We start from the raw sequence: 15,451 nt of genomic DNA on the forward strand, positions 1-15,451 counted from the left end.
GATACTGTAGTTAGAGCTACCTACAGGATGGTACAGTCTGGGAAGATCTGAATACAAAGGACGGTCAGAATTATGAAAAATCTCATCCAACATCCATGAAGAGCTAACTGAACATAGTTTTAGACTGATAACTGGATCAGGAATAAGAACTTTAATAGACAGGAAGTTTTATCCAATCAAATTAAGATGAGATTCAGTAGCTGATGACCAGACGGGAGAACAATACTCCTAACTAGTCTCAATGAAAAAATCAAAACGTTTCTTCAGAATGAATTGATCACCAAAATCTTGAAAGACTTTCTCAATAAAAACAAAATTTTCTGCAACTGATTGAGAAACAGACAGCAGGTGTTCCTTTAAAGTAAATTTTTAATCCAGAATCATACCTAAAAGTTTAAAAAGTGGTATAGAGTTGAAGAAACATTACTAATGCAGAGATCTAGATGTTGAGGAGTCACTGTCCTTAACCTACTTACCATAATTCTTTTAAATTTCTTAGGGTCCAACTTCATACCTCATAATTTGCACCATGCACTAATTTTAGCTAGATCTCTATTAACACACACATCCATACAAACATACGCCTATCAGAAAATAACCTTCGCCGCAACGAAGTTGGCAAAAGAAAAAATCAGTGTGGCCTTCTCTCATTTTATGTATGTATGTATGTATGTATATATGTATATATATATACATACATATATATATATATATATATATATATATATATATATATATATATATATATATATATATATATATATATATATATATATACATACATATATATACATATATATATATATATATATATATATATATATATATATATATATATATATACATATATATATATATATATATATATATATATATATATATATATATATATATATATATATATGTATATATATACTGTGTATATATATATATATATATATATATATATATATATATATATATATATATATATATATATATATATATATATATATATATGTATATATATACTGTGTATATATATATATATATATATATATATATATATATATATATATATATATATATATATATATATATATATATATATATATATGTATATATATATATATATATATATACATATATATATATATATATATATATATATATATATATATATATATATATATATATATATATATATATATTTATATATATATATATATATATATATATATATATATATATATATATATATATATATATATATATATTTATGAGAGAAAATTAATTACCCGGAAAAGTTACCTTTTATTGCAGTTCAGCTTTCATAGAAAGATGTACACTCAGTATGCCAATGCTCTCTACCAGAAAACTCTGGAAAGACTACTGTGATTATTATTAAAATTAATAAAATTGATATCATTAAAACCAATAAAATAATTATTATTCAAATTATTACTATTATTTTTTATTAAAATAAAATGAAATGTTGGTTAAGCCATTGACGCTGGAGAGCTGAGCGAACATACTTTTACTTTGAACGCTGACTCAACAGTGAGAACTCAGAAGTTGAGCTGGCCCATCAACACATTGGTGGTACAGTTGCGTATTGAAAAAGTAGTTTTTCAATGTATCCATTCAATAATGCGCGCATCATGAATCACAGTCTGTACAGGGCCTAACTTAGAGAATGGATCATTTGTTACTTGCAAGAAAAAGAACAGCTAAGGGTAAATATTAACACTAATCAAATCCTTTCTTATAAGCATGTAACTTTAGTTGCAGATGAATATTTGGCCCCTTAAAATATCCTTATTAATTTTCCAAATTTTTTGGTATTAGGACCTAGCTGCCATTTGCAATTCCAAATGTATTTTTTAATGCCTAAAAACCGTATTTCGCAAAGGAAAAAATACAGGAATACGATCTGACCTAAGGTTTCCAACCCAACCTAACTTGGGATGCCGTGTCCTTACCTATTGGGGGATGCCTATGGACCCACTGCAACTTCCCCCGAAGGATGCCACGTCCTTACCTAAACTCAAGTGTCACACCATATTGTTGGGAGATGTGAATCAAAGGTTATCCCCTACAGTCTAATTGCCTCAGAGAGAAATTGGGCAAATATGGTCAGTTTCTATTTATATGAGCTATGATTGATTAAAAAGAAATGAAACTATGAATATAAAGCCTCTCAGAACAAAACTCGTCCAAAGCAGGTTCAGTATTTTCCTTATGAACAAACTATGTAATCGAGTAATCACGGGCAAAACGTAACGAAATGACTAATACATGACAAGGTAACGCTTTAAAACTTATCTGGATGAAAAATATATATAGGTGTATTGCATCTGTGAACACAAAAGGAATTAGTAGGATCAATTCTGGTAGAATACTTGAATATTGGAGAAAAAAAAACAAGGTAGTATACTTGAATGTTGCGGAGAAAAAGGTATCTCATCTCCCATTGAAAGGAGGTAGGGAGAGAGGCTATGTACAATTGAATGAACAGGAATAATCCTATTAGTAGAAAGAAAATGGAGGGGTGGCTAAAGCGCAGAAGGATTAACGTGGTTAATACATTACAAGTCCTGTACACACAAACGATCAGGAACAAATGAGCAGAAAGTTTAAAATGGTTAATACACAACAAGTTATGTACATAAAATGAGCAGTAGCAAAAGCTGCGAATTGTAGGTTAAAAAACAAATGAACAATATCTCACGAGCATAGAATGCAGATAATTTCTGTAATTTTTCATGGACTTATTATGTGTCCAAGAGAATTATTTATGCAGATGAAAAGGTTTGTTTTACCATTATGTATCGATTCCCCTGTATATTCTCCCACCCTAAAACCCCCGTTCCCACTGAGTGGCTCCCATTGTCACTTAATATATTAGGGTACATCTCAATAACTATTTATTTGCAGTGAAAACAAGGGTCATTTTCGAATAAAACGGGAGTTTTCCAATAGAAATAAAGCTTACTTTATAATTAAATATTGTCGTGACCTAAACTATGATAAAACCCGACCTGTTCCCTTGACTGTTTCAGATGGCTGATAAACCTTCGGTTACAGACAAATTGATTTCTTCACAAGACTTTGGTCACATTTTGCGTCATAAAACGATTCCGGCAGACTATTTAACCAAACTAGAAGATGTACTAAAATCGTTCATTAGTAACCTACTTAGACCTACTTTTGGCTACTTTTCCATTAGCAAGGCTACAGACTAGGCCTACTCAGCATTGAATGTCATATGAAAATGCCTAGCAACGACGTCAACCAGAACACTGTTAAGTCTATTCTACACGTTTTCATAGGTATAAATCTTCCTTAAGAATACATTGCTTAAAACAATTCAGTACTTACGAGTGAAGGTGGCAGGGAGGAGGTGGTCCATCACTTGACCTTACTTGGAATATCTGTCATTAGAATACACACATTTATGCTATTCGCATAACGTTAATTTTACCGTGAAACTTGGTACTATTCTTTTTAATAGCATATTTATAATATATCACATTACACTGCTCTAATAAGTATTGTCAAAATAATTACGTACACTGAAATACTTGACACTATCATTGGCTGTAACAGCCAGCACAAAATCATAGTTGGTAAGTTGCGTTCTCTTCGTCATTTACTTAATTTCTACTGCTAACTTTGTTATTGGGATTTGGGAAAATGTGCTGGCGTTGGGGCCAAGGAGGCCATTAATTTAAGCACCGAAGTGCAACTGATGGACACTGCAGTAGTTTCTATGAGAACAAAGGTGAAAGAAGTTGGACAGGAAGAAAGGAAGAGGGAATGTTCCTGTACAAAAGTATTATTTTAGATAGAGAATGCAACCAAGTAATTATGTTTATCCCTACTTGGTAATAATAATTATAATAATAATAATAATAATAATAATAATAATAATAATAATAATAATAATAATAATAATAATAATAATGCTTACAGGTTGGCCAGGTCACCAGCCACCCTTTGAGATACTACCGTTAAAGAGTTATGGGGTCCTGTGACACTTACACCGAATAGTCTGGTCTATTTTTTACACATTCCCATCTGGCTTCATACACTTGGCAACACTGAAATTACCAAACAATTCTTCTTCACCCAAGGGGTTAACTACTGCACTGTAATTGGTCAGTGGCTACTTTCCTCTTGGTAAGAGTAGAAGAGACTCTTTAGCTATAGTAAGCAGCTCTTCAAGGAGAAGGACACTCCAAAATCAAACCATTGTTCTCTAGTCTTGGGTAGTGCCATAACCTCTGTACCATGGTCCTCCACTGTTTTGGGGTAGAGTTCTCGGGTACACTATTCTATCTAATTTCTCTTCCTATTGTTTTGTTAGAGTTTTTTTATAGTTTATATATGAAATATTTATTTTAATGTTACTGTTCTTAAAATATTTTATTTTTCCCTGTTTCCTTTCCTTACTGGACCATTTTCCCAGTTGGGGCCCGTGGGCTTATAGCATCCTGTCTTTCAGACGAGGATTGTAGCTTTGCAAGTAATAATAATAATAATAATAATAATAACAATAATAATAAAAGTTTAAAGCAGAAAATAAATGAAATTTCAAGTAAAATGTTACTTGCCCAGATTAGGTCAGATAGATCAGGTGGAAAATCTAAAAGAAGTATATGTGGACCCAAAAATAAAAAATCACAATAGGTTACTTTCTTAACCTCCCAAAACCTTTTAAATGGATAGTATCATAACAGAAAATGCATCACATAAAAAGGTTTCACATTTATAGCACATTTAAATCTGATAGGAATTATATGATACAGATTTGATTGGATTTGTGATTTTATGCCATATTACACAGCGCCATGGCTGGAATAGGGCATTCAGTGCCAAGCTGCAATTGTTGGTTGGAAATCTTCGCAGATAAGCTATGGAGCACAAGTTGAAATAAGTTTGACAGTATGTTAGAGTAGAAGACTAAAAGACGTGAACAGCTATGGGCAGAAGGGATACTTTAGTGCATATTTTTTAGCGAAGCAGATTTGCACCGACTCGCAGCGGTGCCCTTTTAGCTCGGAAAAGTTTCCTGATTGGTTAGACAAGATCATTCTAACCAATCAGCGATCAGGAAACTTTTCCGAGCTAAAAGGGCACCGCTGCGAGTCAGTGCAAATCTGCCTCGCTAAAAAAAATTGACTATAGTAAGTGTGTTTTCTTGAGGTATACTAGTAGCACTATCTCCCAACAGGAGTTATGTGATATGTAAAATAAACTAGATAAGGATATAAGGATGTTATTCCCTTCAGTATTAAAAAAATAATTCTATAAATAGTTTTATATTTGGCATACTAAGAATCGTGAGTATAATTACGGAACATCTAATGATTAGGCGTGGTGTGTTGGTAGATTTATACCCATTCAAACTATAATGATGATAATTTTAAAACTGATGGTTTTATTCCACTGATGTCTTGTAATTAAAGCAATAAGTAACTTAACCTTGACAGCAAAAAAGAACTCTTAGCATGACAAACTGTAAATTAATCTCAATATTTTTGATTTTCCAGAACCATTATAAAATATTTACAATACATGTTGAACATTGCAGGCCCAGTCATCTATAGAGCGACCTGAAAGAGCTGCCTTAGAACCCCCAACTGTAACCTCTTTAAAACCACCAGAGAGGTATAGTATGATATTCATCATTTTCTTTGTGCTTTGTTCTAGAGCCTCATATTTCAATTGTCTTTTTCAATTATAAACTTTATAATTTGTCTTGTTTAAACATATACTTTTAGATTTTGTATGCAACATTAAAATCTATTAATGATAAAACTTAGGTTAGGTGCATTCATTCAATTGCACTGCTCAAATCCTTTAATCAATCAAATTTAAATATTGTACAATAATTAGTAGAAAGACGTGTAAATTCAATTAAATATATTAAACTTTCTAAAAAATTCCTATGCATTATAATAAAGGACCGAAATAAAGTACAACATAAAAGCCAGATCTTAACATTCAAATTAAGATACTGTTAAACTATACCCAATATGATTTACAGAATCTCAGGGGATGATCACAACACAGGAGGTGACTCAGTGCAAAGCGAACATAGTGGAAGTCACATACCTCCTGTGGTTGCCAGTCGATCTCCTAGCAGCAGTTATCCTAGAAATTACAAAAACCGATACATGCATGTTGATACACGTTTCAGTCACCCTCTGGCACCTGTGGCTACGGCTTCTTCTGGATTCCAAGGGGGACACTTGGGAGTCAATGCAGGAAGGCGATCTCCGTATGGCACTCAGCAAAGACCATTAGTGCCACCTCCAACTCCTCACTTGTTAAATGCAACTACAGTACCAATCTATTATCCACCTGACTGGAACCCACCTGTGCCTTTTATCCCTAGAAAGGTCTATGGGTCTGCATGGTATCCTCCGGGCGATAGAAGTCGTACAAGAAACCCTGCAGAATATGATGAAACTGGAGTTCCAAAACCATCTTATACAAATGGCCAGGAACATGGAAATGATCAGTATAATGGAGGTGGGTTATGGGGAGAAAGAGAAGAGGAGCAATCAGGAATATGGGAGCAGCCAAAAAGGCATCCTGACCATTCTCATGGACATCGCAGCATTATGGAAGGTAGATTACGAACAGATACTTTTGGTCACCAAATCTCCGAGGACCTTTCCCATTTAAGTGGCAGGTAAGTATTCAACAACGCTGTGATTATTTGTCTGGCTTAACTGCTTAATATGTGTTGGCATTATCGCATATATTTGGTGATGTGGGAGTCATATAGAAATCATATGATCATCCTGAGTTCATATATGTATTCTAAACTTACAGTAATAGCATCTGAAATTCCTTAAGCATTCTTCAATCTCCCTTTCCTCAATGTGCACCAAGTCATCTATGGTTACTGATCTGACACTGAACTAAAACTCAGTATGATTAGTGTTTTCTGAATATACAGTATAAGCAAGGTCTGTAAACTACAGTTTATCTGGAATGCATCCACTGTATATTATAGTTACAACATTTCCCAACACATTATTGACCATTAGTGTTTTCCTAGCTATGCCATTATGAAAACCTGATCACTTAAAATTTCAGAACCATGTTCATGCTACACATCTGTAACCCTACGAATTATCAACTGTGATTATTTAAAAAAGAACACGATAACACATAATGTAGCTTTTAAGTACTCATTATATGAAAATAAAGGAAATTAATAAACTATATAGGATATGTCACCCACCTTTTATAATCCAACCAGCTTTCCTGAATGAACCAACCATGTATGCCCCCCTCCTTTTCTAAGCCAACCAGCTTTCCTAAAAGAACCAACAATATATGTCCCCCATTAAATATATTAGGCCCTAATCAAAGTTGATATCTATATTATAATTCAGTGGACTCAACCATAAGAACTATACCATATACTGCACAAAAGCTTACAACCAAATTTATGAAAATGGGCCAAATACTGTTACCATACATTCTTAGGATTTATCATCTTCATACTACAGTACAGTATTCCCAAAACATTCCTTTCATTTTCATCTAATTACAATAGGATGTGCATGAACTTCAGTCCACCTTCTATCATATCTCTTATTCCTTCTTTACTTATAATGTCTCATTAACCTCTTGTATAACCTTATAATTATTTTCTTAAAAATAGATTGTGCAAATAAAAAATTGTAACTAGAATAACCCTTACCATTTTAATTTTACTAAGAAACACTTCATACATAAGTTTATCTATTTTTTCAGGCACCCTTCACAAAGAAGCAAATCCAGAGGAAGCCTTCCGCAAGAAGATGAAGATATCCATATAATACATCAATCCCCATTGAATCCTCATTCACATCTTCAGTCCCCTGGTGTCCGAGATGAGCCGCCACCTCTCCCTCGAGGAAGGGAGACAAACCCTTCCGATAGGTTGTGGAACCCTCCAGCAACTTACGGATCTCATTTCAATAGTGGACAAATGCGTCCAGCAAATGTTCCTCCACAGAATCCAATAACTTATGGAGAAGTTGATAGGAATCATCATCACCGATCTCATGGCATTCCACGAAATGGTGGACACAGGATTCCTAACACCGAGTTAATTTCTTCCTCAGAGAGAGGTATGCACAGACCTTTGTCAGGTTATGATATTTTGCAAACACGCAACATGTCCACCTTTTTGAACAACCCAGACTTGACGGCATCTCGTCCAGAAGAGAATACTGATGATCATTTGAAAGTTATGCGAGAAAGACCCACAGATTACTCAGATATACCTACACTAATGACTAGAGCTGAAATGGAAGATGAACTGCGGAGACATTCTGGAGGAAGTAATAGAGGGGGAAGGAAAAATAACAGAAGAGGTAAAAATAAAAATAAGGGAAGGAAGAACAGAAATAATCGCAAAAAGAATAAAAAAGATAGACAGCCAATTATTTCGACTACCCTCGTCACACCTCATTCAGACATGACTGATTATACCGCACAGGACGTGAGTCTCGTGCATAATCTTGCTGCATCACCAACACCCTCAGTTTCCTCAATAATATACGAGGGACCTATAGGAGAACGTGTCACTGATAAGCCTCAGAGTTCAACAACATCACACCTTCCAACAAAATCTGCTGAAATTTCTCAAGGACTTCCCATACACACTATTCTGCCTAACCAACCGGTCACTGAACATCATTTGGAAGTGACCCAAAATTACGAATCTGATAAAAACACCAAATTTATTCAACCAACTTTACATAAAACAGAGCTCAAGCAACCTGATTCATCATCTCCCCCAACTACGGTACCTTTTACTCCACATGTGCCGCTAATGGAAACAACAAAACATACCCTTGCACCAACAGCTACTTCTCGCGTCATAGGCTCCCAGGGGGCAATTTTACCAGCATTTCTTACCACAGAACTCAGTTCATCCGTGAAGACAACACCTCTTCCAAGCTCTGTAAGTCCAAAGGCAGGAAGTCTAACAATGCCCCCTAGTAAACCTTCAGAAGTCTCAATTATAGCATTTACTGTCATGAAGATTCCTAAGCAAAAGCCCAAGGAAGAAACTGTACTTGAAGATGTCATGCCTGTCAAATCAGGACCAAATCATCACATACCACGCAAACAGCATCACAATTTTCCATCACACAGAATGGACAATAAACCAAGACTCTATCCATCAGTGTCACCAAAGAAAATTGAAGAGAACATGGTCATCAGGACCCCCTATATCCGGGAAGAGAGCAAAAACAATTACACATTCCCAGTAAGAGGCTTTATGATCATTACAGGTATCATGGGGGCTCTAGCAGTGTTTACCCTTGTAGTGCTTATTTCTTATGCAATAATCAAGTGTTCTAAACAACCTGTTGTTAATAATTATCAAGTTTCTGAACAAAAATCAACAACACAGTGATGGTAAATTTCTGTATAGTTCAATATGTGGGTAAGCATGAAAGAGTGAATGTATCGTGTGAATTTTATATATTGCATATTTAATATAATTATTATGTAAAGTATAGAATAATACTTATGTAATGATACTTATGGTGTACATTATCCTTAAGATTTCATTCAGTGAATGAAAATGTTATTACTTTATTAAAAAAAATACCTAGCTTCTTAATATAACAAAGCATAATTTATTCAATCAAAACTATGATAATTGCAATAAATAAATCAAGATAACCTTTAATACATTATTTCAAAAAGTAGTCTGATTCAAAAAGAATTTAATCTACTTCAAATGAATGGTAGAAAATGGAATTGTAGTCCATTCCTGTAGCAAAAAATGATATATAAAATAAAATTGTCAAAAAGTCTGTTTACCAGAATTCACATTTACCCTTAACAATCCAATTATTGGACTTATAATAAACAGATGGAATAATTTTTATATGGTGCTAAATAAAAAAAACCTCATATACTAAAATACTGTGACTACTCTTATTAGGCATATGCAATTATTGTCATTAATGTATGTATATACATTTAATATTCAGACCATTGTTTTAAAAAAAATTGTAACAAATGACCCCAAAATCATTACAGTATTCCATCCATCCATATACCAAGGCACTTCCCCCAATTTTTTGGGGTTGCCGACATCAACAATGAAACAAAACAAAAAAGGGGACCTCTACTCTCTATGTTCCTCCAGCCTAACCAGGGACTCAGCCGAGTTCAGCTGGTACTGCTATTATTCCACTAAAAATAACCTTATGATGACACATCAAAGAAACAAAGGCTTGGGCAAAAAAAGGATTTTGAGCGAAGCGAAAAATCTATTTTTGGGTGAGATAGCCATGGCGTCCTGATGGAAGGTTCCTGTTTGGTAGCTTCCTTGGGTATAAGACTACTAAGATATTCCCAGAGAATTTAACCACAGGTTATCACAGAATTCTAACTTCTGGAGCGAGTATCTCAAAGGTTTCCCTTTAAGACATCGTAATACAACAGGGGACACGCATGTCTGAACGTGCCACATAGCTATCTTCACCCCGAACAGAGTTAATGCTTCGGTGTGTAAGGGCTGAGAATAGCTGGGAGCCGTTCCACAGCTAATCTCACTCGTGGCTACTACTGATACTCGAGACGTAAACAAACGGACGCCATTGCTCTGATGACGTCACGCCCGTCTTTATCCTGACGCCAGTTGCTGCCCATCACCATGATACAATTGTGTAGGGTGGGAACAAAACTGGATGAAGTAGTAGGGAGGGTCCATCAGGACGCCATGGCTATCTCACCCAAAAATAGATTTTTCGCTTCGCTCAAAATCCGTTTTTTGGGCTCAAGCCATGGCGTCCTGATGGAAGAGTACCAGAGAATCAATGTATCGTGGTAGATTTTCCCCCAGTGTTAAGTGCCTAGGCATTGACAAAACAGCAAAGTAATCTTAGGTAAAGAACCATAGGAACGAGGTATCCTGCCCCCCATTGGTAGGAAGTTCCCATGGGCTATGCCGACGTCAAAGTGGTATTGAAGGGCTATTCATCCTGACAGAAGAACTTTTAAGAACTTAGAGATGAAGCAGAATGTTTGATATTTGTATAGGAACATTCTGAATTAGGCCAGTGGTGGTTGGGCACTGTGTATAGAGTTCATCTCTTGGTTATCAGAAGTAAGTATTCGTGTAGGAACCTTACTGAGACAGGGTGAATATAATTTAGGATTAGACATCTTAAATTCTTCATGACCATAAGAGAGGAGGAATAAATAAAACTATGACAGTATGTATTTCATAGTAGGTAGGAGCTGAAAGAGACGCATAAGTAATAAAATAGAAATTTTATTTCACAATGCAGAAATTAAATAATTTACAGCAAAAGTAAAGTTCATTTACAGTAATAATAATGTACATAGAAATAAAGGCTTGCTCTTGAATCTGAAAAGGAATTTCAGGATTAGTAGGTACTCGTTCTCGAGGAACGCAAGTCTTTAAACAACACATCATGCTCAAGGCATGCGGCACTTGTGTGACACTATGACATTTCACCTGGGATAAGAACAGTTATAAAAGCACTAAGTGTTTTTAGACATCACTATGAATCGCTCGAGGGTCAACATAGGCACCCGAAGAGTTAGAGTCCCAAGTAACTCACTGTTCTACGCAGAGTTAGGTGCAGGTTTCATAACACTACCTGCGGCTACCACAAAATGTTTGACTTCGTGCACTTGTTTCGCATAATGTTTAAAGAAAACTCGCGAGGACTTCCAGCCCGTAAAGTTTTTAAGGCTTTCAAAGTCCATGCTCTGAAAGAAGTTCAGAGACGATGCCACTTTTCTAGGATCATGACCAGCGGGTGTACTGTTCGGATCCGCTCTGCGAATGAAGTAGGTGATTTTCGCTCTTAATTGTTTCAGTGACAGGTCGCTGCCCGATGTTTCTCCTTTGAAGAGTTGGCCTCCACCAAAGTTCGAAGTTCTGCGAAGATAGACCTTGAGACTCTCTACTGGACATAGAGAGACATCCTCCTTCAGGGGGCATATTCTCCAAGGGCCCCATCTTTTGGTGGGTAATTCGTTTTTAGCGAGAAACGTCGGATCAGGGGAGAGGGTCACTTCTCCTGAATCGGCAAACAGGATGTGTCCCTCTTCTCTTGATAATGCCACTATTTCGCTGACTCGAGCTCCCGAGGCGAGAGCAAATAAAAATATAACTTTCTGAGTCAGATCCTTGAGGGGGCATGAATCGTTGTCCAAGTTGGAGGCGAAATGGAGTACTTTGTCTAGTGACCAGGAGATCGGTTTCGGAGGGGGTGCTGGGCGTAGGCGAGCACATGCTTTTGGTAATTTGTTAAAGATGTCGTTGGACAGATCAATTTGGAAAGCATATAGAATTGGTCTAGTCAAGGCCGATTTGCAGGTTGAAATCGTATTGGCTGCTAATCCTTGTCCATGAAGGTGAATGAAGAAGGACATACAGAAATCAATGGTGATTTCTTTAGGATTTTTTGCCTTGACAAAGGAGACCCATTTCCTCCAGGATGATTCATATTGCCGTCTCGTGGATTCGGTCTTGTATTCCTCTAGGAAGTCTAGACTTTTCTTCGAGATCCCAAACCTCTTCTTTGCGGCAAGGGAGAGAAAATCATGAGATGAAGGTCCTTGATTTTCGATGATGAAGCGAAGACAGTCGACTTCTGTACTTGTTGAGAGAGAACTGGGCCCGGGAGAGGGATCAGCTTGGGCTGCAGCTCCAGGACCAGGGGGGTACCAGTTGCTCCGGGGCCACTTGGGAGCCACTAGGGCCGCTGTCCCTTTGAAGGTTCTCAGTTTGGAGAGGACTTTCAACAGAAGGTTGGTGGGAGGGAACAGGTATATCTTGGACCATCTGTTCCAGTCCAGTGACATGGCGTCCACCGCTTCTGCTTTGGGGTCCTCGTACGGGGCTACGTACAGAGGAAGTTGATTGTTGTCGCTCGTTGCAAAGAGATCTATCTGAAGTTCTGGGACTTGATGAGAGATGAAGGAGAATGATCTTGCGTCTAGAGACCATTCCGACTCTATCGGGTTTGTCCGAGATAGAGCATCCGCTGTCACATTGCGGAATCCTTGTAGGTGAACTGCAGACAGGTGCCACTTCTTCTTCTCCGCCAGACGGAAGATTGGGAGAAGCACCTGATTTATCTGGGGCGATCTTGAGCCTTGGCGATTGAGACAACGAACTACCACCGAGTTGTCTAGGGTTAGACGGATGTGGATCGAGGGCGGCGGGGATAACTTCTTCAGAGTTAGAAGGACCGCCATGGCCTCCAAGATGTTTATGTGGAACGTCTTGAATAGTGGAGACCAGGTCCCTTGAGCCTGTTTCAGGTGGGAGTGACCTCCCCAGCCTTCCAGTGAGGCATCCGTGTGGATGTTGAGTGATGGAGGAGGGTGTTGGAGAGGAATGGACCTTTTCAGGGCCTTTGCTTCCGACCACGGCTTTAGGAGGCGTCGAAGTCTGTTTGGAAGCCGTCTCTTGAGGTCTCTTCGAGCGATGGATGCCGAGCGTCTCCAGACTCCCGCGGCATCCTTTAGCTGTGCGCGAAGCACTGGGTTTGTCACTGAGGCGAATTGTAGAGAGCCTAGAACTCGTTCCTGCTGTCGTCTTGAAATGCGTTTGGATTTCAGTAGTCGCTTGACAGACCCTGCTATTTCCTTCCTTTTCTTCTGGGGGATGGAAAGGCGGTGTGACTGAAGATTCCAGTGGATTCCCAACCACTGAAACTTCTGAGCTGGAGAGAGGCGAGATTTCTTCTCGTTGATCTTGAATCCCAGGTGTTCTAGGTACTGGGTAACTTCGTTGCAAGACTTTGCACACTCTTCGGGCGATGGAGCCCAGACTAGCCAGTCGTCGAGGTAGGCCATCACCTGGACGTTTCTTAGGCGGAGCTGTTGTACTATGGCATCCGCCAGCTTTGTGAAGATCCGAGGGGCCACATTGAGGCCGAATGGCATGGCCCGGAAGGCGTAGCTTTTCCTTTGGAGTCGAAATCCTAGGTAGGAGGAAGCGTGATGGTTCATTGGAATGTGCCAATAGGCATCCGCCAGGTCTATAGAGACCGTGTAGGAACCTTGAGGCAGAAGGGTCCTTATTTGTTGAAGCGTCAGCATCTTGAATTTGTTGTTCTCTATGAACTTGTTGAGGGGGGATAAGTCCAGAATGACTCTGAGTTTGTCTGAGTCCTTCTTGGGAACGCAAAACAGTCTCCCTTGGAACCTGGTGGACTTTACCTTCCTTATCACCTTCTTGTTCAAGAGGTCTAGAACATATTCTTCCAGAATGGGGGTCGATTGTTGAAAGAACCGCTGGAAGATTGGGGGTGGTTGCGTCCAACTCCAGCCTAGACCGTTCTTGATGATGCTGTGTGCCCAGGGATCGAAGGTCCAACGATCCTGGAATTGGCGGAGTCTTCCTCCCACCGGAAGCACTTCATTGCTTCTGGTGTCCCGAGGACTTGTTGCCTCGGCCGCTAGCTCCCTTTCCTCCTCTACCTCTGGAGGGACGACGAGATGCGTCTCTGCTTGCACCCCTGGACGAGCCTCTACCTTTGGCATGAAAGGTAGTGGATGGTTGCTCAAAGGCAGGGGTGAAGACCGGTGACTGTGACAACACCGGTTGGGGGACCAATTGAAAGGTCTGTTGTGGTTGGGCAACCACTTGGGAGGTAGCGGGTCCCGGAAACTGACGTCGTTGCTGACGTTGCTGGGGTTTTGGCTTTTGCGGTTTCCTCTTAGGCTGAGGTCCATCGTCCTGAGAGGGTTTCCTTTTTCTGGACATGCCCCACTTGTGGAGAAGGTTCCTATTCTCCGTGGCGGCTCTGTCAGTTATTTCCTTGACAAGGTCAGAAGGAAACAGGTGCTTTCCCCAGATGTTGGAGGAAATCAGCCTCCGGGGTTCGTGTTTCACGGTGGCACCGGCAAACACGAATTCACGACAGGCTCTACGAGCCTTTATGAAGTGGTACAAGTCCTTCATTACCGTCAGTAAGTGGGATTTGGCTAGTACCATGTAGTGATCTGGTACTCTTGTGTCACAGGCCATCACTTCCAGTTGGACTTGATGAGAAAGAGATGCCGCAAGCCTCTCCTTCGTGTCTTGTTCCCGGCGAAGGAGGTGATCATTGAGCTTAGGGAGGTCTTCATTAAACTGACGTCCGGCGACGTCAGGATCGAGCCTACCCACGACGAAAGTATGCTGAACATCTTTCCAGTGTCGAGCGTCAGGGGGGGTCACGATGGAGAAGGGTCTGCACTCCTCCAGTGCAGGGCAGGGTTTTCCTTCTTCCGCCGCTTTAAGGCATGCAGCTAAGGCCTTTTCCAAGAAAGGAAGAACCGCAGTGTCAGGTGCGACGTATGTAGGATGCTTCTTGCTCAAGGCTGGAAGCTTAGAGCAGGTAAAGCCCCTACTCTTAAATGCGGAGGCTAGCATAGCCTGGGCCTTTGCGAGATCGAACACTATCTC

General features: G+C 38.8%; 2 protein-coding genes across 3 annotated transcripts in view; one reads left to right on the plus strand and one right to left on the minus strand.

Moving 5' to 3' along the window:
• The window catches only part of LOC137641390 (uncharacterized), a 22,452-nt gene extending 12,683 nt beyond the window's left edge, over positions 1 to 9,769 (plus strand). The window contains exons 2-4 of one of the 2 annotated variants that reach the window (XM_068373909.1): positions 5,576 to 5,652; positions 6,185 to 6,682; positions 7,759 to 9,769. In XM_068373909.1, the coding sequence (XP_068230010.1) occupies positions 5,576 to 5,652; positions 6,185 to 6,682; positions 7,759 to 9,415 (2,232 nt within the window). In that variant the 3' untranslated portion in view covers positions 9,416 to 9,769. Of the gene's footprint in view, positions 1 to 5,575; positions 5,653 to 6,031; positions 6,683 to 7,758 lie in introns of both variants that reach the window. The other variant, XM_068373908.1, reaches the window with a different exon arrangement.
• Positions 1 to 15,451, minus strand: part of LOC137641392 (uncharacterized) — a 307,472-nt gene that overhangs the window by 66,723 nt on the left and 225,298 nt on the right. The window lies entirely within an intron of this gene.

This window comes from Palaemon carinicauda, chromosome 5 (genome assembly GCF_036898095.1).
Source record: "Palaemon carinicauda isolate YSFRI2023 chromosome 5, ASM3689809v2, whole genome shotgun sequence".
Lineage (NCBI taxonomy): Eukaryota > Metazoa > Arthropoda > Malacostraca > Decapoda > Palaemonidae > Palaemon > Palaemon carinicauda.